Here is a 22,200-nt window from a genome sequence, read left to right on the forward strand (position 1 = left end):
AGCCATATTTCTGCTCACCTCCAGTCTGAAGTTAAAGAGGTCTGAAGAAAGAACAAAGCATATACAATGGAATCCAACTTGGAGGATATAAAAAATGAAATGAAATATTCTTGTACAGCATACCTGTTCAAATTAGCATACAGTCATTTCAGCCTTTCTAAATAGAGTTAAAAAAATAAAAAAAAATCTTCCTGCCAAGCAGGAAACATGGGTTCGATCCCTGGGTCAGGAAGATCCCCAGAAGAAGAAAATGGCAACCCACTCCAATATTGCCAGAAAAATCCCTCGGACAGAGGAGTCTGGTGGGCTACAGGCCATAGGGTCGCAGAGTTGGATGCGACTAAACAGCAACAGCATACAAACTCTCAGTATTGGGCACTGCTAACTAGCAAACCTCCTGACCTTTGGGTTGAAATTTCGTTGTCTGTAGAATGGAAAGAATTAGACTAGGTTATCTGGATAGTTCTTTAAAGTCTTCTATTCTGTAAATATGGATAGAACTAATCACTATCAAATTGTGTTATGTTAGTTCCCAATTTGAAGTTGAAGCATACCAGTCACTCTGCTGGGTTTCTCAGAAAGCTAACTTTAAATGTTTCTCTAAAGCATTGTACTTGATAATTTTGTTCTTCCTGTTGCTAGTAGCTAGTTGTGCCAGGAAAATTTGACTCGATCTCAAGAATTAACCCATGTAAATGCTGTGTGGTTCCTTCTCTCTCACTCTTTTAATATCAACAAGGCTTTATCATACTTTATTTGGCAAGCTTGAGAAAGCAGTCATTTCCCTGTAGAGCTGCAGCTTGACCTGACGATTTCTAAACTGTTTCTTTTTTCTTTTTGCAGGGTTGTTTCCTTGGGAAACTATTTTATATTAAATAACTATTTTGCTGGATTTTCTTTTGTTAAATATTTACAAAACCAGTTTTAAATCAGTTTCATATAAATCAGATTGAAAATAGGGACTCAACCAAAAGTTTAATTTCCTTCCAAATGATTTATACATTTTTGAGAGGTAGTTGAAGGAATGAGGAAAGGGAAGCATAGTTTTGCTTTTAGTTTTTTCCTTTAGAACATGAAGTTTTTATTCTTCATTGAAGTCAAATGAATATAAAGGGCTTCAATAACATTGATAATGTTTACTTAAGTTGAATGATGGACACCTGGGGTTGGTTTCATTATTACTCATAAACCAACCATAAATGTTTGCATATGTGCATATACATTCTTTGATGTATTTATTTCAATAATATAAAACAAATTTTTAAATCTAGAGAAAATAGGAAAAAATGAGAAAATGCAAAAAAATATGCTGAACTTTATTTCTCCTTCCAGACTATAAGCTTTATGCAGTTATTTTGTCTTTTTGTTGACTGATTTATCCCCAGTGCTTAGGACAATGCTTGAGGTATTAGGCGCTTAATAAATATTCATTGAATTAATCTCTTCAGTTAGATGGATTGTTTCCCAGGAGGATGGTTTAATTAAGAGTATACATGATTTGTACTTAATTATGCTGAGTAGGCTTAGCTTCTGTTGAATGAAAAGAGATTTAACAATGAGAAAAAAAGCTTATTAGACTGAGTTTAGCTCATTCAGTTTATTTGAAAAGCTATGGTAATAGTGATTTTTAAATGTGTCAGTTTGGCCTTGTCCTTTGATATAGTTTGAGATTATGCTTTCAGCCCTATTAACATAGGGAAGAGAGGTAGTATAATAAAAATGAATATCTCATAGAGCTTTAAAAGCAGTATATTTCTTGCCAAAAGTATAGAAAGATACCTGTTCTATCCCATTTTGAAACTAAAGGAATACTTTAAAGCTCAGTTAAATGACTTTTGAGTATTTGAAAAGTTAACTTTTCTAGTTCATTTATAAATTATAGTTAATTTAAAGGTTTAAATTTATATGTGACTTGTGCTAAAGGCTAGTTTGATTTCTGTGTTCAAATAGTCTTTGAATTTTTGCTAGCATCATATTGATTTTTTTCTAGTATTTCAAAAATCTTTTTTAAGTGATCAATTATTAGTTGGAAATTGTCTTGATACATCATTGGAAGAGATTTAACCTAATTCAGCTTATGTTGTACCCATTTAACTTTATACCTTTTAGGGATGAGAAGGAATGCTGTTTGTGACATTTAAATGTAACTGTTTGAAAGGAATGTAATTACTGACAAAGAGCAGTTTCAGATGTCCTAGAACAAAGAAGAGCTATAAGTTTTAGATAAGCAATATGGAATTTTTTGAAGTTACGTTGTATTCAAGTGTTCAGGTTTTAAAAATTAATTAAAAATTTTTTAAAAAAATTTCCATAGTGTTAGAAATACGAACGTCAGATTTTATTTGTGCTTTTTATTCTTAAAAGTCTGGTTATGTGTCATGTTCTTATTTAAGTCTTGTACATATTGAGACATTTCTAGAAACTCCTTGAAAAATTCTCTTGTTAAAAGGGATGATAGTGGGAAAACAGATATACAGTATTAAATACTATTTTAAATACCTCTGAAGCTGAACTCATCTAGAATCATGACTCTTAATGTTCTTTTTCTTTTTTTTCCTCCTAAAGATAAGACAAAACCCATGGCTTCTGTAACTAATGCCAATACTTCTAGTACACAAGCAGCTCCTGTAGCTGTTACAACACCTACTGTGTCATCTGGTCAGCCAACACCTACATCACCTATTAAGAAGGTAAGACAAAATTGTGTTTGTTAAAAAATAAATGTATTCTGTGTAAGTACCATTTGAGTTAAAGCATGAAGACAGTTCTAAGTTTAAGGTTTTAGAATAAAAATACTTTTTCTTTACTGAGATTTCTGCTGAACCTGTTACATTCTTTTTTCAAATACTTTTTGCAGTTGATATTAGTTAATCATTAAAAAAATAAAGAGGAGAAAAATAAAATTTTTCGTATAAGAAACTATTGAGCATGGTAGTTTTTTATTTCCTTTGACTTTTGAGAAACAAGAGTTTTGTATCTTTTATTTCTATTGAGTAAAGGTACTTTTTGGTAATTTGACGTGTGTATAAGTTAAGCATGAAAAAAACTGCCACAGGTCACTAAGGCAACTGGAATCTTGATTTTCTAGTTCATTTACAAAGCACCAGGTATGTCTGAACAAACCAAAGGTCAGCTGCTGACCCCACCTCTTGTTAGTTGTTGTGACTCTAGGCGAGTTACTATCTTCCTTATGTGTTCTCCCTAAAAAGGACAAAACAAAAATGATAGTAAAGAGAGAAAATAAGTTATCATTGTTAAGCAGTAATTGAAAGAGCTTGGCTAGTGACTGAGTGCTCCCAAAATGTTAGTTTCATTTCTTCCTCTTCCTTATTTTGTTCTCCATTTATTTATTATCCTTCCTACTTTACTTTCTCCACCAAACAGTGCTTTCCAACTTAGTGTGTTGATGTTCAAGACTTCTTTTCCCTGATGTTTCAGAACCCATACTCTTTTAAACCCATATTAAAGATTAAGGGTTTTTCTGTGGGGTTTTTTTTTTTTTTTTTTTTTTTTTTTTCTTCTTCTTTAACCTACTGGTCTCGTTTTAAAGGCTTCTCCCTACCAGCCCTTACCTGTCTTTTATGAGCAAACTCATTTCCCTCTCTATTACACGTTTGTGCACGCACACACACATAGGCACTCACCCTTTTTTTTCTTTTCTCAGAACTGTTTTAAGAATTGACTGCTTTCACTGTAACACAGTATTCCTGAATACTTGAGTATGTATTTAAGTACAAGTGCATTATCCTTCATTACCACAGTGAAATCAATATACTTAGAAAATTTGACATTGATATAAAACATTATTTATGCTAATATACCAACCATACTCAGAATTTTCCCAGTTGTCCTCCTAGTAATACCTTTCTGGATTTTTCAAATCTAGATTTTTTTGACTTTTCAGGGTTTTTTCTTAATTTTTCAAAATTTTTGATTTTTCAAATTAAAGGTCCACTCACAAATTACACATTGTATTTATTTATCATGTCTCTGCCTTTGGACTTCTTATTTTGTTGCTTTTCTGACATTATTTGGTTTGCATTGGTTTGAGGACTGATTTTAAATCCCCACAGCAGTTCTATCATATTGTCAGTTTTGCTATTCTTTGGATTTGATACCAAGTGGCCACAATTTGAGCCTTTTAAAATCATAAGCTAGAGAAAGACCCGTACTATTATTAATAATCCTCCCCTGAAACTCTTCCAAAGGAAAGCAGTAGAGTGAATTTTTAATGGTAGAAATAACATGAATTTCACTTGTACAGTTTGAATATCAGGAGACTCTGACTAAATCATCTCACCTTCTATATTCTAGAACTGAGGGCTTCTTAAATGCAATTAGAAACTATCTTCAAATGGCCATAATTTATATATGCTTTAAAATTAAATTCTCCAGAAGCAGTCTGTCTGCAAAGTTTTCAAGATAGTTATCATAATGGGAGTTACCATGAGCTGCTTTAACTAAAGGTTTATTTAATTATAGAACCCCATTTTACTTCTTCAGTGAATACTGAACTTTAACTCTTTTGATTTATTATCTGTTAGAACTACAAAGTTATCAAAAAGTTCCCATAAGCTCCATTCCCGCCAAGAAGCCAGCTGTTAGTCTTTTGAGTATTTAGCTAAGCAGTCTCTTTCCTACTGTAGTCAAATAATTACAGTAGGTTTCTTATCAATTATATTTTTCTCAAACATAACCCTAGATTTATGGCAGGTTACTTCTCAGTTTATGCCAACTGCCCTCACTGAAAGCAAATGCTTAATAGCTCTGTTAGATGAGTGGGCCAATTATCTCTTTGCTATAAAAGTTCTTATTTTATTATCAATTATTAATCAGAATTGATTCTAATTCTTAATTAAGTTGACCTAATGACAATTGTTTCTCTAATTTGTATATTTAGAAACTGCATTTTATTCTCAAGTTGAAGATTACTTTAAAGATTATTTTGTTTCAGTATTTGTTCGTAATGTTTTATGGCCAAATTTTATTCAAAGTAATAAAGTCTTGTACAAAAGAATGAAGTATTTTAAAATTTAATCAGTATTATGTATGACTTTTAAAGCCTGTTATAGTCAGTGATACTGTATTTACTTTAATTTAGCATTTTAGTTTTTTTTTTTAACGTTTTAAGATTTTCCCTGTAACTTAGAGACCTAACAAATTTCCTTAGATGAATTCTTAATTTATAAATGCATTCTAAAAGATTTTGTAATTAAGAGTTCTATTTTTAGGTTGCCACTCACTCCTCAACTTCTGTTTTTTAGACACAGTTGTCTTAAGTTCTCTAGCTTCTTCCACCAGTGCATAAGCCTTATATAAATAGACACACATACACATGAACATTCATGACAAGGAATAGATCACAACCCTGAAAGCTCTAAAACAGTATTAAATATCACTTATATTCTGTAATAACTCCTGACAACTATAGAGAAACATAGATGTATTCACTTTAAAAGTTCTTCTCTTCAGTTGTTGACTTGTCAGCTAAAATTGCAGAACTATTTCTGTAGCAATGAGATCAAGCCTATAATTTGTGGATATATTAACTGTAAAACCATTAGTTTGATCTTACGATTTAACTAAATAGTAAGTTTATTTCATTATTTAACTTAATAAGTTAAATAATGTTTTATATTAAAACTTTATCTTAACAGTAAGTTTATTGTTAGTTAACATTTTAACTAACAATAAGTTTAACTAACAATGTTTATATATATAACTCTGTAGTCAAAGTAAATATTGTTGGAATCTCTAAAAAAGATTATCTATTCTGCTGTCTACACATACATTCCAGTACATGTAAACTAGATTGTCTTTACTAGATGGTAAAAATTTAGAGTTGTCTTGATTACATGTTCTTGCTAATTGAACCTAATTATTGTATATAATAAAATTCAATAAAAGACTAGGTGCTGTGGGTATATGAAGTATACCAATAAAAGTGTATAATTGTAAAACAGTGGTTTTAAAACGGAAGAAATCATTTTTGATTTGAGATAGTGGAGTTAGGACATTTGTGACAGATCTTAAAGAATGTGTAGGTAGTACTCCTAACAGAGAAGAGAGTTTGTATAGTTTGTTGAAACGGAAGAGAAACGATGTGATTAGGGATAATATAGAGTATTTTTTCAGGAAAAATGAGTTGTCAAATTTGATTAATTTACAGGATACATATATGAAGTGAAACAGGAAAAGTAGAGCCAAACTGTGAAATGTTTTCATTCCTATGGTAACGTTTTTGTGATCTGATAGATATAGGGAATCATAGATATTTGAACAAGGCCGTGAGAGAATTATTCTTTATAGAATATTATTCTGATACCAATGTACAGGTGTATTTGAAGGCGAGAGACTGAGTGAGAGAAGGTTTATTAGAAAGTCATTGAAGTTTCCCAACATGATAATATAAATCAGAAGAGTGGCAGTGGTCTTATATAAAGGAGAGGAGGAGGTTTAGAGACTTGTCACTTAATTTATAATTGCAGGAAGATGACAAAGAACAGGTCTAACATGACTTTCAAGTTGCAAATGCAGGGGATTGGGGTTTCCTCCACAGTCCAATGGTTAAGACTCCCTGCTTCCACTGCAGGGACCGTGGATTTGATCCCTGATCAGGGAACTAAAATCCCACATCCCACATGCCTGCACAACGTGGCCAAAAAAATTTTTTTTAGGGATTGAATAGATTACTGATGCCCGTAACAGAAATAGGGAACCAAGAAAGAGCTGGTTTGGAAATAAAGGTGTTACACTTTACACATTGTTTCCGTTTCCGGTTCCAGTTTTCCTTATCTATAGTCCATTCTACAGGTAAATAGAAGTTCAGAACTGGGACATTAGGAGTGAGATTGAGTTGCAGAATAACACATTTGAGAAGAAGCTGAATACAATGCATGAGGATATAAAGAAGACCCTACTCCCAGCACTCAGAAGGAAATATAAAGAGAAGATAGGATATATGAGAACAGACTACTGGAGTGCTTATGTTACAGGGCTATGACAAGGAAATTTGTTACAACAACAGCAACAAAAAGACCAAGAATGGGGGTAGTAAGAAGAATAGGAAAGTCAAAATAGTGTCCTGGTTGTAAAAACAAAAAGAAGAATCTCAGGGAATAGGTATTCTTGAGTTAACTCAAAGAGGTTCATTTATACACCAGAAATAGAAAGATGCCTTTGAACAGATAACGAGTTCTTAAATTAAAATTTATGTTAGATAGAGAGGAGGTATATCAGTTTTAACAGTGCAACAAAATTTCTAACTTGATAATACTGCCTCATTTTTCTCAACTCTAAAATGATGGTAAAGTTCTATTTCATTGGGTGGTTGCAGGACTAAATGAGATAACCCATATGAAGCACTTCTTTTAGGCCTGACACAAGTGAACATTTGTTAAATGTCGCTTCTGTTGTAACATTCAGCAAATATTATTTACTATTTTATCATGGAAGAGTAAGATTTGTTTCTAGTTTGAGGAAGGTTCTAGGGGCAGAGAGGATTAGCAAACCATAGTCTGTGGGCCAAACCTGGCCCGCTACCTGTTTTTTGTACAGTCTGCAAATTAGAATGCTTTTAATATTTTTAAATGGTTGGCAGAGGCAGGGGAAGATTAAAAGAAAAAGAGTATTTTGTGACACAAATTCTAACTTCACTGCCCCTAAATAAAGTTTTATTGTAACACACCCACGTTCATTCACTTGTATGTTACCCATGGCTGGGTTTGTACTGTAACAGCATAGATGAGTAGTTAAAGCCTAAAATTTACAACCTGACCTTTCGTAGAAAAAAAGTTTGCCAGCCTGTGTTCTCGAGTAGTGTGACATTAAACTCTGAAATCAGTAAGGAATCATCGCAGTGCCTATCATACTGAGTAAAATATTACAGAGCTTCCTGGACTTTCTCAGCCAAGGGAGACTTTAGTGCTTTACTGATTTTTTTTCACAGTGCCATTTGGCCCAAAGGAATACCTCTTTATTTCATTTATTAAGTAGTTACTACAAATAAGTTAGTAATGGCAGTTTGTGCTGTGTCCAACAGATGTCACTGTACTTCACTTAAAATTTTAAAACATTCCACAGCACTCCTGTGATTTTGTTCTTGCATCTTGAATGCCTCAGTGCACATTTTGGAAACTGAGAAATGCTGTTATGTCTTGAGTCTCTTTTCAACCTTATTGATAGGAATTAATTACTGGAAATACTAGAGACTTTTTTGTCTAGAAAGTATCCAACATTATGGTGCTTTTAACAAGTTCTTTTAAACTTCTGTTATGGTAAACCTGGGCTATAAATGTGAAAGAAAGGTTGTTTTGGGTTGTTTAATTGTTTAATTATCCATATCCTGTGCTTGTAGTAACTAGTTAGTTGCTGTGTTAACTGTCTATATTTAACTGTGGTTAAATATTTAAACTCTAAGTGCAGTTGATGAAGTGAACTAGTTTAAAGATTATGGGTGTTTCGTTTTTAGGGCTGTTGGAAAACTGAAGTGAAATAAATATTTGTACAAAATTAGTTTTTAGCTGACATGTTTAATGTTTGGTAGAAAAATCCAATGATAAATTTAAGGCTATGATATTTAAAATATTAATGAATTTAATATTATGATTAGATATATATTGATGATTACTTTTGTTGTTGATGATGGATTTAAAATTTTTTAACTCTAGTACAAAGTGAATAAAAACAAAATTCAAGTGCAGTAGTTCACTCCATACTAGAATATTACCAGCTCTCTGTGCCTTTAACTGCGTTAGAAATTTCTCAGTTAGATTTTTTCGAATGCTCTTATACTAAAACTGGAACTTATTCCCAGTGACTCTTATTAAAGATTGGAGAGTTACCCAGTATCGGGGTTTTACTTTATTATAAAATTCTTTTAAAAAAGGAGAAAAGTCTGTTTTGCTCATAACTTCCTTTTATATTTTCAAACTTTCAATCTGTGTCTCTTTACCTGTCTTATTTTAATTGGCTTTAGTATGATTTCATTGCTCCTATCATGCCTGTGGTGGAATCAGTAGATCCCGCATCGTGGAGGCAGGGCTTGCGCAAAACTGGCATTGTTCTTGTGCCCAGTAAGGGCGAAAAATCTATGGTGAGGCTTTTCCATGTGCAAGGATTTATATTAGGTTACAACATAACAAGTTTAATGTGAATATTGGTTTCAACGATGCATGGTTTTAAGTCATTATGGTGTGCTCATTTCTCTTCTCTGTATTTGCATCATAATTTTTCTGTGTGATACAAAGTGTGGAGTGTGTGTTCTTAAACCTAACATCTCGACAGGTAATATTTCTTTTTTCAGTTTTAGATCTTTACATTTTGACTAAGACATTAACCTGCTTAGTAAGTGTTTCTCCTGAAACTATTAACTGTAATTTTAAAGTGTTTAATCTGTAAGCTTCTCCTTTCCAGTTTAAGAACTGATCGGTCTTGATAATTTTTTTCCTTTTCCTGAAAAATAAAATAAAAACAGTTTCCAACTTCAGCTACAAAAATTTCTCCCAAAGAAGAAGAGAGAAAAGATGAGTCCCCTGCATCTTGGAGGTTAGGACTTAGAAAGACGGGCAGTTACGGCGCACTTGCAGAAATCACAGCATCTAAAGAAGCTCAGAAGGAAAAAGACACTGCAGGTGTCATGCGCTCAGCTTCCAGTCCCAGACTTTCCTCCTCTTTGGATAATAAAGAAAAGGTAATCTGTTTCACAATTTGGTTTCTATAAGAACTATAACAAGTGGTTCTCTACTGTGTATCATTATTATATCTGTATATCAACTTAATTCACTTGACTTAATGAATGACATGAAAATACAAATGTACCTACCTTCAGCCAGTATCTATGTGGAATATAATTATTGGGGAGATAAGATGTATTTACCCAAAACATAAATTATGAGACTGTACTCAATTACAGGAATCCTTTAGTCTGTAAAATCTATCAAGTGATAAGCTAATTTTATTTATTAAGAAAGATTTTCAAAATTTAGGAATGCATTTGTTTTAGACTGTGATTATACTCATAGGTTGCATTTATCCAATATCTACAATTTCTTTACCTACTTTTTCATCTGATACATCCCAGCTTTGTCCTAGTGAGCAATTTTAAAAGCTGTATTTTGAAAGGCATTATTAAATTGCATTAAATACAGTGTACCACAGTTCATTCAATGCTATTTTATGTAACTGGATTATTTATTTTCCATTGCATTTTTAGTACTCAGATATTTTTCCATATAGTTTTCTTGTACTATATAAGAATGTTTATTTATATGTACTGAAATTCAGAAATGAATTATTCATAAAGTATTGTTAGGATTTTTATTTTTTATAAATTTATTGTCCTATTGTCTCCAAGTACTTGGTGGATACCATATAATGAGAATATAACAGATTCCATTACATGGCATCTACACTCTTAGATTTGGATAAATATAATTGAAATAATTTTTTGTTTTATATAATTATATTTTTAAAGCATAGAATATAAAAGTAGTAAATAGCTTATATAATGTAAATAATTGAGACTTACAGTGAATCATATTTGAGAACTCTTCTCTCTGAAAAAAATAAGGATGTTTTGTCTTATAATACTATGTTACAGTAAATAATATGTTACAGAAGTTTTAGAAACAGTCATTAAAATGGGGAGGAATTTTTCTTATGTTAAAATGATCTAATTCTTGATTAAGAGAGAAAGAAAAGAAAATTAATTTGAGCACTGTCATTTAGTGCTTATAGTCCTTGAGTATTGATAGACATCAGTTTTAGAGTTTAGCTAGGAATGATGGAAATACTATCAAATAAACTGTGATGACTGTGTAATTATACGTTGTTGCATACTTTTTCCATACTTTTAGCAGCACCTGTAATCATCGCACTGATTTATTTTCACTCTTTTTTTTCTCGCCTTTGTGTAGGAGAAAGATAGTAAAGGAACTAGGCTTGCATATGTTGCGCCTACAATACCAAGGCGGCTTGCCAGTACATCTGACATTGAAGAGAAAGAAAACAGGTGGGTTCATTGTCATTTGCTTTATTTATTTGTTTTTTTACTATGAAATCTTTACTATCTAGCATGAGAGTTAAAATATGAGGGTTGGGTTCTTATTACATGGTATGTAGATTTCAGGAAGAAATGGAGGGTGTTCTAATAGTAATAACACCCGGTACGTGGATCTGAGGGGGTACAGAATTTGGTATGTTCATGAAATAACAGTATAAATAAAGGCATTATGTTTGTATCAGAGGGAAAGGACAGTGGTGGCAGATGAGGTTGCTGACTAGCATATGCTTCTAAATATTTGGAACATCATGCAAAAGGAGAAAGAAGGGAGAAAAAGCCATTACTTAATCACTGACAACATTTTAGTTTGTTTCTTCACTTTTCAGCACATATAGAGTATGAGAACTTTTTAATAATGATTGTAGTCATGTTATAGTATTCAGTTTGTGTCTTTTTCTTTCACCTGAGATCTCATAAGCAGTCTTACATGTTAGCATGTTGACTGTGAGGGCTACTCCATATTTTCTAAGGGATTCTTGCCCTAGTAGATAAAATGGTCATCTGAATTAAATTTGCCCATTCCAGTCCATTTTGGTTCACTGATTACTAAAATGTCGATGTTCACTCCTGGAGTCTGAAGTCAGGTGGGCCTTAGGAAGCATCACTACAAACAGAGCTAGTAGAGGTGATGAAATTCCAGCTGAGCTATTTCAAGTCCTAAAAGATGCTGCTGTTAAAGTGCTACACTCATTCAGAAAATTTGAAAAACTCAGCAGTGGCTACAGGACTGTAAAGATCAGTTTTCATTCCAATCCCAAAGAAAGGCGATGCCAAAGAACGCTCAAACTACCACACAATTGCACTCATCACACATGCTAGCAAATAAATGCTCAGAATTCTCCAAACCAGGCATCAACAGTAGTAAACTGAGAAATTCCAGATGTTCAAGCTGGATTTAGAAAAGGCAGAGGAACCAGAGATCAAACTGCCAGCATCCATTGGATCATTGAAAAAGCAAGAGAGTTCCAGAAAAACAACTACTTCTGCTTTATTGACTATGCCAAAGCCTTTGTCTGTGTGGATCACAACAAACTGTGGAAAATTCTGAAAGAGATGGGAATATCAGAACCACCTGACCTGCCTCCTGAGAAATCTGTATGCAGGTCAAGAAGCAACAGTTAGAACCAGACATGAAACAACAGACTGGTTCCAAATTGGGAAAAGAGTATGTCAAGGCTCTGTATTGTCACCCTGCTTATTTATTTAACTTATATGTAGAGTACATCATTTGAAACGCTAGTCTGGATGAAGCACAAGCTGGAATCAAGATTGCCGGAAGAAATATCAATAACCTCAGATATGCTGATGACACCACCTTCATGGTGGAAAGCAAAGAGGAACTAAAGAGCCTCTTGTTGAAAGTGAAAGAGGAGAGGAGAGTGAAAAAGTTGGCTTAAAGCTCAACATTCAAAAACGAAGATGATGGCATCTGGTCCCATCACTTCATGGCAGATAGATGGGAAAACAGTGGAAACAGTGACAGACTTTAATTTTGGGGCTCTAAAATCACTACAGATGGTGACTGCAGCCATGAAATTAAAAGATGCTTGCTTCTTGGAAGGAAAGCTATGACCAACCTAGGCAGCATATTAAAAAGCAGAGACATCACTCTGCCAACAAAGGTCCACACAGTCAAAGCTATGGTTTTTCCAGTAGTCATGTATGGTTGTGCGAGTTGGACAGTAAAAAAGGCTGCATGCTGAAAATTGATGCTTTCAAATTGTGGTGCTGGAGAAGATGCTTGAGAGTCCTTTGGACTGCACAAAGATCAATCCAGTCAGTAATCCTAAAGGAAATCATTCCTGAATATTCACTGGAAGGACTGATGCTAAAGCGGAAGCTCCAATACTTTGGCCACCTGATGCGAAGAACTGACTCCTTAGAATATACCCTGATGCTGGGAAAGATAGAAGGCAGGAGGAGAAGGGGATACAAAGAATGAGATGATTGGATGACAGTACCGATTCATGGACATGAGTTTGAGCAAAGGAGTTGGTGATGGATAGGGAAGCCTGGCGTGCTGCAATCCTTGGGGTCACCAAGAGTTGGATACGACTAAGCGACTGAACTGAACTGATGTTAGCATGTAATTCAACAAACATTGTTTTTCATCAGTACATAGTATTTGTAGAGTAGATCTGCTGATATTAAAGTCACCATTCCCCCTGCCCAAACTATGGACACTGAAATTATATAATATTTTGTCATCATAAATAAAATGTCTATAGACATTTCTATTTCCCCTCATAGGTAGAATTATTCCTTAGGTATAGAATCTTAGAACTGGAATCTTAGTGAATTACTTTCATTTCTTAATAAATATTCCAAAGTGTTTTTCTAAGGGATTTTACTAGTTTCTACTTCTACTGTGTTTATTAATGTGCAGCTTCTTTAACTCTATTTTAAAATTATCTGCCAGAATCTGAAGGATTTTTTTTTCCACAGAGATTCTTCAAGTTTGCGAACAAGTAGTTCATATACAAGAAGAAAATGGGAAGATGATCTTAAAAAGAATAGCTCAATTAATGAAGGATCAACTTATCACAAAAGGTAATAATATAATTCTTAAGTAACGTTGATGTATTCTTTTATTAAAATATGAGGCAGTTTGTTTGGAGCTCTCAATTTAATATTAAAAATGTGCCTTTATATATTTTTTGTTGTTTAAATAAACCTTCATTTAAAGACACAGAATCTATATTTAACAACAGGTTGAAAATTTGCTCCTACTTATGCCTTCCTATTATGTATTTTTAAATTAAATATTTTGAAGTATCTTTTAGATTATATTGAAAAGGAATTCTGTATATAATTACATACAAGTCAATTATGTAATTGGAGCATTTGAAATAGTAACTTGATTTATCTCATTTGGTGACTTGAAAAGTTTTTACTTGTGTTAGAACTCAGAGTAGTAGAAATGCCATGAATTGGAATGTTGGTAATATATTGGAGAGGGAGTAGAATATCTATGCATTATTTTTTCTGCTAAAAGCAATCAAAAAGACTAAAAGATCAACAGATACAATACAGGCATGGGTCACTCCTAAGGCTGTGACCCATTGCCGAAACTTTTTTTTTTTTTTTTTTCAAAAATGTTAGTCTTAACTTCCCCTGCGTAAAACCAAAGTGTTTTTCCAGGCATGTCCATATGACATAGAGCAGTTCCAGAAATGTAAGCTGTCAGATCATCTTTAAATCTTGTTGGTGGGTGGGGGTTTAGTAAAATGATACACTACCAAATTAGTGAAATCATCTAGACTCTAGCAAGTTGTAGGTGCAACTCTTGGTGCTGGAGCCGGTGGTGTATTTAGGAACACAGTTTTTAAGATTTTTTTCCTAGCCTTGTGAATCTGTATAATGTATAGACATTGACTATAGAATACACCTACAGACACATCCTATATAGATATGACTCTTTCCTTTAGTTGCTCCTTTGGTAGAAGACAAGATGATTTGATTAGTTCTAGTGTTCCAAGCACCACATCAACACCAACAGTTACCTCTGCAGCTGGGCTTCAGAAAAGCCTGCTTTCCAGCACAAGCACTACTACAAAGATTACAACGGGTTCTTCCTCAGCAGGCACACAAAGCAGGTGAGTCACAGATACATTTTGTGTTCAGGCCTCCTGTGTGCTTATGTATGTGCATGCATTTTTGTGTAGAAGATTGTGGGGCTCTGGATTTTTTCATTGACCTGGTTAAAATTATTTACAAACAAAAATTGGTTCCAAAAGAGGCAATTAAATGTCTGGGGAAAAAAATTAAGTTCCTGACTTAAGAACTTTTCCTTGAATTAAGCGTCTTAAAATGTAAGTTTCTCTTTGACAGCTCTGGGTGAACTTTTTGGTTCATGGTTGAAAGATGTCTCACGTTGTGTTTAAAAAAAAAATCCATCCCTGTAGTCACATGTTTTCAGCTGCTAGAAAGTGCTTTCATTGTTTAGCTGTTTTCCTTTTCTCTTTTTGTGTTGCTGCTTATGGTGCTATAGTACCTCAAATCGTTTGTGGGCTGAGGATAGTACTGAAAAGGAAAAGGACAGTGTTCCTACGGCAGTGACCATTCCTGTTGCTCCAACTGTTGTTAATGCTGCAGCTTCTACCACAACCCTGACTACAACTACTGCTGGCACTGTCTCCTCCACTGCAGAGGTCAGGGAGAGACGCAGGTGTGTACAGGTCATAGTAGCACTGCTGATATATCTTGCCCAATGATGTAAATTGTCTGTTTTGTTCTGTTTTTTAATCTTGGAAAGTTGATGTCCGTCTCTTCAGTAGGTTAATACAATGTGATAACCTATGTCAGCTAAAACTCTGTAAATTGATATAATTAGCAATTATTAGCATTTAGACTTGGTAATCCACCTGTGACAGTTCTTGTTTAAAGGCACTGAGCCAGGCAGTTATCTTACTTAGCCATCTTAGTTTTAATGGTTGTTAGAATTCAAAAAATTTTTGTAGTGAAGATCTAAATACGTGCTCTGAACACATATCAAGCAAATCATACTCACAGAAAATTAGATGTAACATGAAAAAGACAAGTTTTTTATTCTTCTCATTGTTTCCCCCTTCTACTTCATTGTTAAGAAATTTGATGCTTAACAGGTTCCTTTTTGTTGTTGTTATATTTGAAATTTTCATTTTAAAATTCCCTTGTTTAAGAATGCCTTCTTAGGCATATGTGTTAGCCAAATAATTTTACATATGTTTAATACATTCACTTATTTCTGAAGTTTAAATTCTGGTATTTGAACATAGAAGACACTTGTTAAATTTTTTAGAGAGTCTGTGAATTTATTTTGTGTGCTAAAACATACTTAGAGCACTGCTCTCTTCTTCCTGTTGCAGCCAATTGGTATGGAATCACAGATGTGGAAAGGAACTTACTATTATCTTTTATGATATCCTTTACAGAAGAAAACTGAGTCCCAACAATATTAAGCGACTTTGCCACTTTTATATGATTAGTGTGAGAGCTAAGTAAGGCTAGGCCCAAGATTACAGGAGAATCTGTGCAGGGTTCTTTCTGTCTGCTGTATTGCTCTTTGTCCCTAGCTTTGAATTTGGTTTTACCTCTTGGGAAAGAATATTTTAGGAAACTAAATGTAACCTCTTTAAATATTTTATTCTTTCAGAATTAGCCACATAACTGATATTTTCTGTAACTAAATTACCAACCAGATTAATCTGGTTTTATTTCTGGCACATAGTATTCATATGCAGACAGTCTTATATATCTTTTGTCTCTGATGCCTAGCAAAATGCATGGCTTGCTGTAAAAGTGGTAGCATCTTTACAGTAAATTTCTAGTGATTATATGGAAAGTAACAAAATGTTAAATGTTTTGAAAATTTTTTTTAGATTAAAATTTTTTTTCTTTCCTGTCATTGCATCTTTAGTTTCTGTCAGTGTATTTCATTTCTATTTTTATGGTGAAAGTTAATGATACTTCAACAGCACTACAGGCATTTTGTGATTTGAATACCAGTACAGGTCATATCATATTTTAATTATGCTTGCTTGATTTTTCTCTAAATTTAGTAAGTTTTAGGTTTGGGGGTGTTTTCAGTGAGACCACTTAGTCAACAGAAATTAGAGGATCATAGGCATTCATTCTCTTCTAGTGAAAATAAATTTAAGGGCTTTCCTTTTTTGGAAGGCAGTTAAAGGGGAAAAGGTTTAAGAATTCTTGATTTTTTTTACTCCTTGTCTGCCTTAATCCTAAAATAAGAGTTCTCTGTGGGTCAGAATTTCTTCTTCTGTAAAATCAGGTATTTAATTCACAATTTTTGACTTCTAGAATCCTTTCTATTTCTAGCATTCCATACTTTAAAATTTTTTTCCAGTGACGAAGCCAATGACTATCTCCCCCAAATCATCAGTTGTTCAGAACTAGTAAATTATGATTCTTAATCTCAGATTTATTTCTTTATGTTGTTGAAAAGTATTAAGTTTCAGCCTTTTAGAATTAATCCTGTAAGATTTTAAAGATTGTGAATTAAATATTTAGTGATGTTAAGACACAACAGGTCCTATAGTGTAAGGAAAAAAATGTCTATTGACATTTTTCCTAGTCTATATTATAGAAAATTTGTCTTGTTTCAGTGATGTTTGCAGTAATATTAATGTTTGTGTTTTGTTTGATGTCAAATACTTGTTTGCAATTTTGACCTTGCTGTTTGTCTTTTTTTTTTTGGCCACTCAGCTTGTGGGATCTTAGTTCCCTGATCAGGGATTGAACCCTGGGCCCTCAGCAGTGAAAGTTCAGAGTCCTCACCACTGGACTTCCAGGGAATTCCTCTGTTTTATGTTTTAATTAAATGTTATTAATTATTTCAAAATGTATATGGTTGAAAATTTTCCCCTGTATTGTATATATGGTGATTTGAGTTTGCCATTCCCTCTCCAGGGGATCTTCCCAACCAGGAATTGAACTCTAATATTCTGCATTACAGGCAGATTTGTTACTGTCTGAGCCACCAGGGAAGCCCTGAATATTCTGTGGCTTAAAAAGATGTTAATACATTTATGCCGTTTTTATATACCTTTACATATTCACTTTTAAATACTATATACAGTTACTGTGTACACTATTACGTTCCACAGTAGTTTTGAGTTTTCCTGGTTTTATTGATCAGGTTTAGGTTAGAATTTTCTGTTTTTATAAAATTTTTAGTTGATTAATTGGAGGGGGGAGGCATCAGGGAGAAGAGAGGAGAAGCTCACTTTAAATAGATGAGTTCCCTAGTGGCCTAGAGTGGAAGATTTCACTACCATGGCCTGGATTCAGTCTCTGATGGAGGAACTGAGATCCTGCAAGCCTCGGGGAATATCAAGATAGACAGACAGGTGGAGCATGATGAAAAATTATTTCATTGTTCAAGTATTTCTAATACTCCATAGCCTTTTCAAACTGCAAAATACTACCTTACCAATAACTTCATATGTGTAGTATGAATTCCCATGGTTTCGTACAACTACTCATTTTTACCATTTTCTCTTGACTCAGCCACCTCCCATTTGACCACTTATCTTCCCTCTGGAAGGAAAAGTGCTGAGTGAGAAGCAAGAGTTGGTATTGCTTTTTAGAGATGTAATTTGGTTGACAAAAATATAAATATTATTGAAACAAACAAAAAAAACCAAAAACAAACAAAAAAAAGATGTCAGTTGCTCAGTTGTGTCTGACTCTCTGCAACCCCATGACCCCTCTGTCCATGGAATTCTCCAGGCAAGAATACTGGAGTGGGTAGCCATTCCCTTCTCCAGGGGATCTTCCCATTATAAATAAATATAAATGTCTCAGCCAGTAAATGTTAGGGAAAGAAATAATATACAGAATAATTGCCTTTACTGGGGGAAAAGTCCTTAATTTAGAAATAACCTTTGGATTGTTCAGAAAATAGTGGGCAGTCTATGACTAGTAAGTAAAATTACATACCCTATGTAGTTACAAGGAAGAAATCCAGTATGACAATATGATACAGTAATGTTTAAGGCAGCAATGAAATTTGGTATATTCTGCCATCTTTTTTGATGACTAGCTCTTTGGAATTAAAAACATACTAAAAACATGAATTTTCTGTCTTCTCTATGTTCTATTCGTAGAGGTCTGCTCTGTATAGACAGCTCAGGGAAGGAGAAAGGAACTAAACATCAGATGGGGACTATCAAATGTACAGGAAATATATTCAGTTCATTCAGTCGCTAAGTCGTGTCCAACTCTTTGCAACCCCATAAATCACAGCACTCCAAGGCCTCCCTGTCCATCACCAACTCCCGGAGTTCACTCAGACTCATGTCCATCAAGTTGGTGATGCCATCCAGCCATCTCATCCTCTGTCGTCCCCTTCTCCTCCTGCCCCAAATCCCTCCCAGCATCAGTCTTTTCCAATGAGTCAACTCTTCGCATGACGTGGCCAAAGTATTAGAGTTTCAGCTTTAGCATCATTCCTTCCGATGAACACCCAGGACTGATCTCCTTTAGAATGGACTGGTTAGATCTCCTTGCAGTCCAAGGGACTCTCAAGAGTCTTCTCCAACACCACAGTTCAAAAGCATCAATTCTTCGGCGCTCAGCTTTCTTCACGGTCCAACTCTCACATCCATACATGACCACTGGAAAAACCATAGCCTTGACTAGACGGACCTTTGTTGGCAAAGTAATGTCTGCTTTTGAATATGCTATCTAGGTTGGTCATAACTTTCCTTCAGAGGAGTAAACATCTTAATTTCATGGCTGCAATCACCATCTGCAGTGATTTTAGAGCCCCCAAAAATAAAGTCTGTCACTGTTTCCACTGTTTCCCCATCTATTTCCCATGAAGTGATGGGACCAGATGCCATGATCTTCGTTTTCTGAATGTTGAGTTTTAAGGCAACTTTTTCACTCCCCTCTTTCACTTTCATCAAGAGGCTTTTTAGTTCCTCTTCACTTTCTGCCATAAGGGTGGTGTCATCTGCATATCTGAGGTTATTGATATTTCTCCCGGCAATCTTGACTCCAACTGTGCTTCTTCCAGCCCAGCGTTTCTCATGATGTACTCTGCATATAAGTTAAATAAGCAGGGTGACAATATACAGCCTTGACATACTCCTTTTCCTATTTGGAACCTTAGCCTAAATATGCATTAGCTTTTGAAAAAGCTAATGATGAATAGTTTCAAAATGTCATATTACTAGAAAGCTATATTTATGGATTACTAACAATTGGATTTGTACTGAGTCTTTATCAGTTATTATGGTTAAAATTAATTCTATCTTTTGCTATACTATTTTTCATTTTCCTTTTAAAATACCCAAAAGGCACTGTAACCCTCTAAATCTCTTATTCATTAACAGCATGTATATTGAGGTAAGGACATTTCTAAAGCCCCAAATTGCTGACTTTAAGAGGTTTTAGTCTCTTTGATTTTTTTCAAGTTTGCAATACTAAGAATAGTGAATCTTGTAGTCTAGTTTTAGAGAGACAAATTCCAAAAAATTCAAGACTTTGAATGGAGAGAAAGATGCATTCATATGTATAAAAAAAAATTGTGAAGAAATAGTAATTAAGGTGTTTGATGATGTGTTTTACTCTTTGAACTTAGAGCTTTAAAAGAACAGATTTTTTAAAAAGGCCTGAAACAAAGAGAAAATTCCGAAGTTTGTCATGAATATGTGAATAATGTCATGAAGGCTGAAGACCAGAATGAATTACAAATTGACAAAAACAACCAAAGTTAACCCAGGAGGATTTTTTAAAAAATAGCTTTTAGAGATAGCGGCGTTATGATAGGTTATTGATAAACTTAATGGTTCTGTCTGGTCTTTGCTTATTTAACCCGTTAATTCATTATTTACCTTTTGACGTAGATTGCATGCTTTTGAAATTGTCCATACCTTGTGACAAGATGGAACATAGGCTTCAGTTCAGTTCAGTTCAGTCCCTCAGTCGTGTCTGACTCTTTGCGACCCCAAGAACTGCAGCACAACAGGTCTCCCTGTCCATCACCAACTCCTGGAGTTTACCCAAACGCATGTCCATTGAGTAGATGATGCCATCCAACAATCTCATCCTCTGTTGTCCCCTTCCCCTTCAGCCCTTAATCCCTCCCAGCGTCAGGGTCTTCTCAAATGAGTCAGTGCTTCACATCAGGTGGCCAAAGTATTGGAGTTTCAGCTTCAATATCAGTCCTTCTGATAAACACCCAGGACTGGCCTCCTTTAGGATGGACTAGTTGGATCTCCTTGCAGTCCAAGGGACTCTCAAGAGTCTTCTCCAACACCACAGTTCAAAAGCATCAATTCTTTGGTGCTCAGCTTTCTTTATAGTCAACTCTCACATCCATAAATGACTACTGAAAAAACCATAACCTTGACTAGGTGGACCTTAATTGACAAAGTAATGTCTCTGCTTTTTAATATGCTGTCTAGGTTGGTCATAACTTTGCTTCCAAGGAGTAAGCGCCTTTTAATTTCATGGCTGCAGTGACCATCTGCAGTGATTTGGGAGCCCCCAAAAATAAAGTCTGTGACTATTTCCACTGTTTCCCCATCTGTTTGGCATGAAGTGATGGGACTGGAAGCCATAATCTTAGTTTTCTGAATGTTGAACTTTAAACCAACTTTTTCACTCTCCTCTTTTACTTTCATCAAGAGGCTCTTTCATTCTTCTTCACTTTTTGCCATAAGGGTAGTGTCATCTGCATATCTGAGGTTATTGATATTTCTCCCGGCAATCTTGATTCCAGCTGTGCTTTTTCCTGTCCAGCGTTTCTCATGATGTACTCTGCATGTAAGTTAAATAAGCAGGGTGACAATATACAGCCTTGACGTACTCTTTTTCCTATTTGGAACCAGTCTGTTATTCCATGTCCAGTTCTAACTGTTGCTTCCTGACTTGTATACAGGTTTCTCAAGAGGCAGGTCAGGTGGTCTGGTATTCCCATCTCTTTCAGAATTTTCCACAGTTTATTGTGATCCACACAGTCAAAGGCTTTGGCATAGTCAATAAAGCAGAAATAGATGTTTTTCTGGAACTCTCTTGCTTTTTCGATGATCCAGTGGATGTTGGCAATTTAATCTCTGGTTCCTCTGCCTTTTCTAAAACCAGCTTGAACTTCTGGAAGTTCACTGTTCATGTATTGCTGAAGCCTGGCTTGGAGAATTTGAGCATTACTTTACTAGCGTGTGAGATGAGTGGAATTGTGCGGTAGTTTGAGCATTCTTTGGCATTGCTTTTCTTTGGGATTGGAATGAAAACTGTCCTTTTCCAGTGCTGTGGCCTTTGCTGAGTTTTCCAAATTCACTGATGTATTGAGTGCAACACTTTCACAGCATCATCTTTTAGGATTTGAAATAGCACAACTGGAATTCCATCATCTCCACTAGCTCTGTTTGTAGTGATGCTTCCTAAGGCCCACTTGACTTCACATTCCAGGATGTCTGGCTCTAGGTGAGTGATCACACCATCATGATTATCTAGGTCGTGAAGATCTTTTTTATATAGTTCTTCTGTGTATTCTTGCCACCTCTTCTTAATATCTTCTGCTTCTGTTAGGTCAATACCTTTTCTGTCTTTTATTGTGCCCATCTTTGCATGACATGTTCCCTTGGTATCTCTTATTTTCTTGAAGAGACCTCTAGTCTTTCCCATTC

At 34.6% G+C, this 22,200-nt stretch overlaps 1 protein-coding gene across 9 annotated transcripts in view; it reads left to right on the plus strand.

Moving 5' to 3' along the window:
- The window catches only part of PPP1R12A (protein phosphatase 1 regulatory subunit 12A), a 164,533-nt gene that overhangs the window by 108,615 nt on the left and 33,718 nt on the right, over window positions 1-22,200 (plus strand). For 3 of the 9 annotated variants that reach the window (XM_025284411.2, XM_006075137.3, XR_003108979.2), the window contains exons 9-15: window positions 2,566-2,690; window positions 8,978-9,094; window positions 9,476-9,691; window positions 10,917-11,011; window positions 13,508-13,612; window positions 14,491-14,658; window positions 15,054-15,230. In XM_025284411.2, the coding sequence (XP_025140196.1) occupies window positions 2,566-2,690; window positions 8,978-9,094; window positions 9,476-9,691; window positions 10,917-11,011; window positions 13,508-13,612; window positions 14,491-14,658; window positions 15,054-15,230 (1,003 nt within the window). The remainder of the gene's footprint in view (window positions 1-2,565; window positions 2,691-8,977; window positions 9,095-9,475; window positions 9,692-10,916; window positions 11,012-13,507; window positions 13,613-14,490; window positions 14,659-15,053; window positions 15,231-22,200) is intronic. The other 6 variants (XM_006075142.3, XM_006075139.3, XM_006075141.3 and 3 more) reach the window with 5 other exon arrangements.

This window comes from Bubalus bubalis, chromosome 4, assembly GCF_019923935.1.
Source record: "Bubalus bubalis isolate 160015118507 breed Murrah chromosome 4, NDDB_SH_1, whole genome shotgun sequence".
Classification (NCBI taxonomy): Eukaryota; Metazoa; Chordata; class Mammalia; order Artiodactyla; family Bovidae; genus Bubalus; species Bubalus bubalis.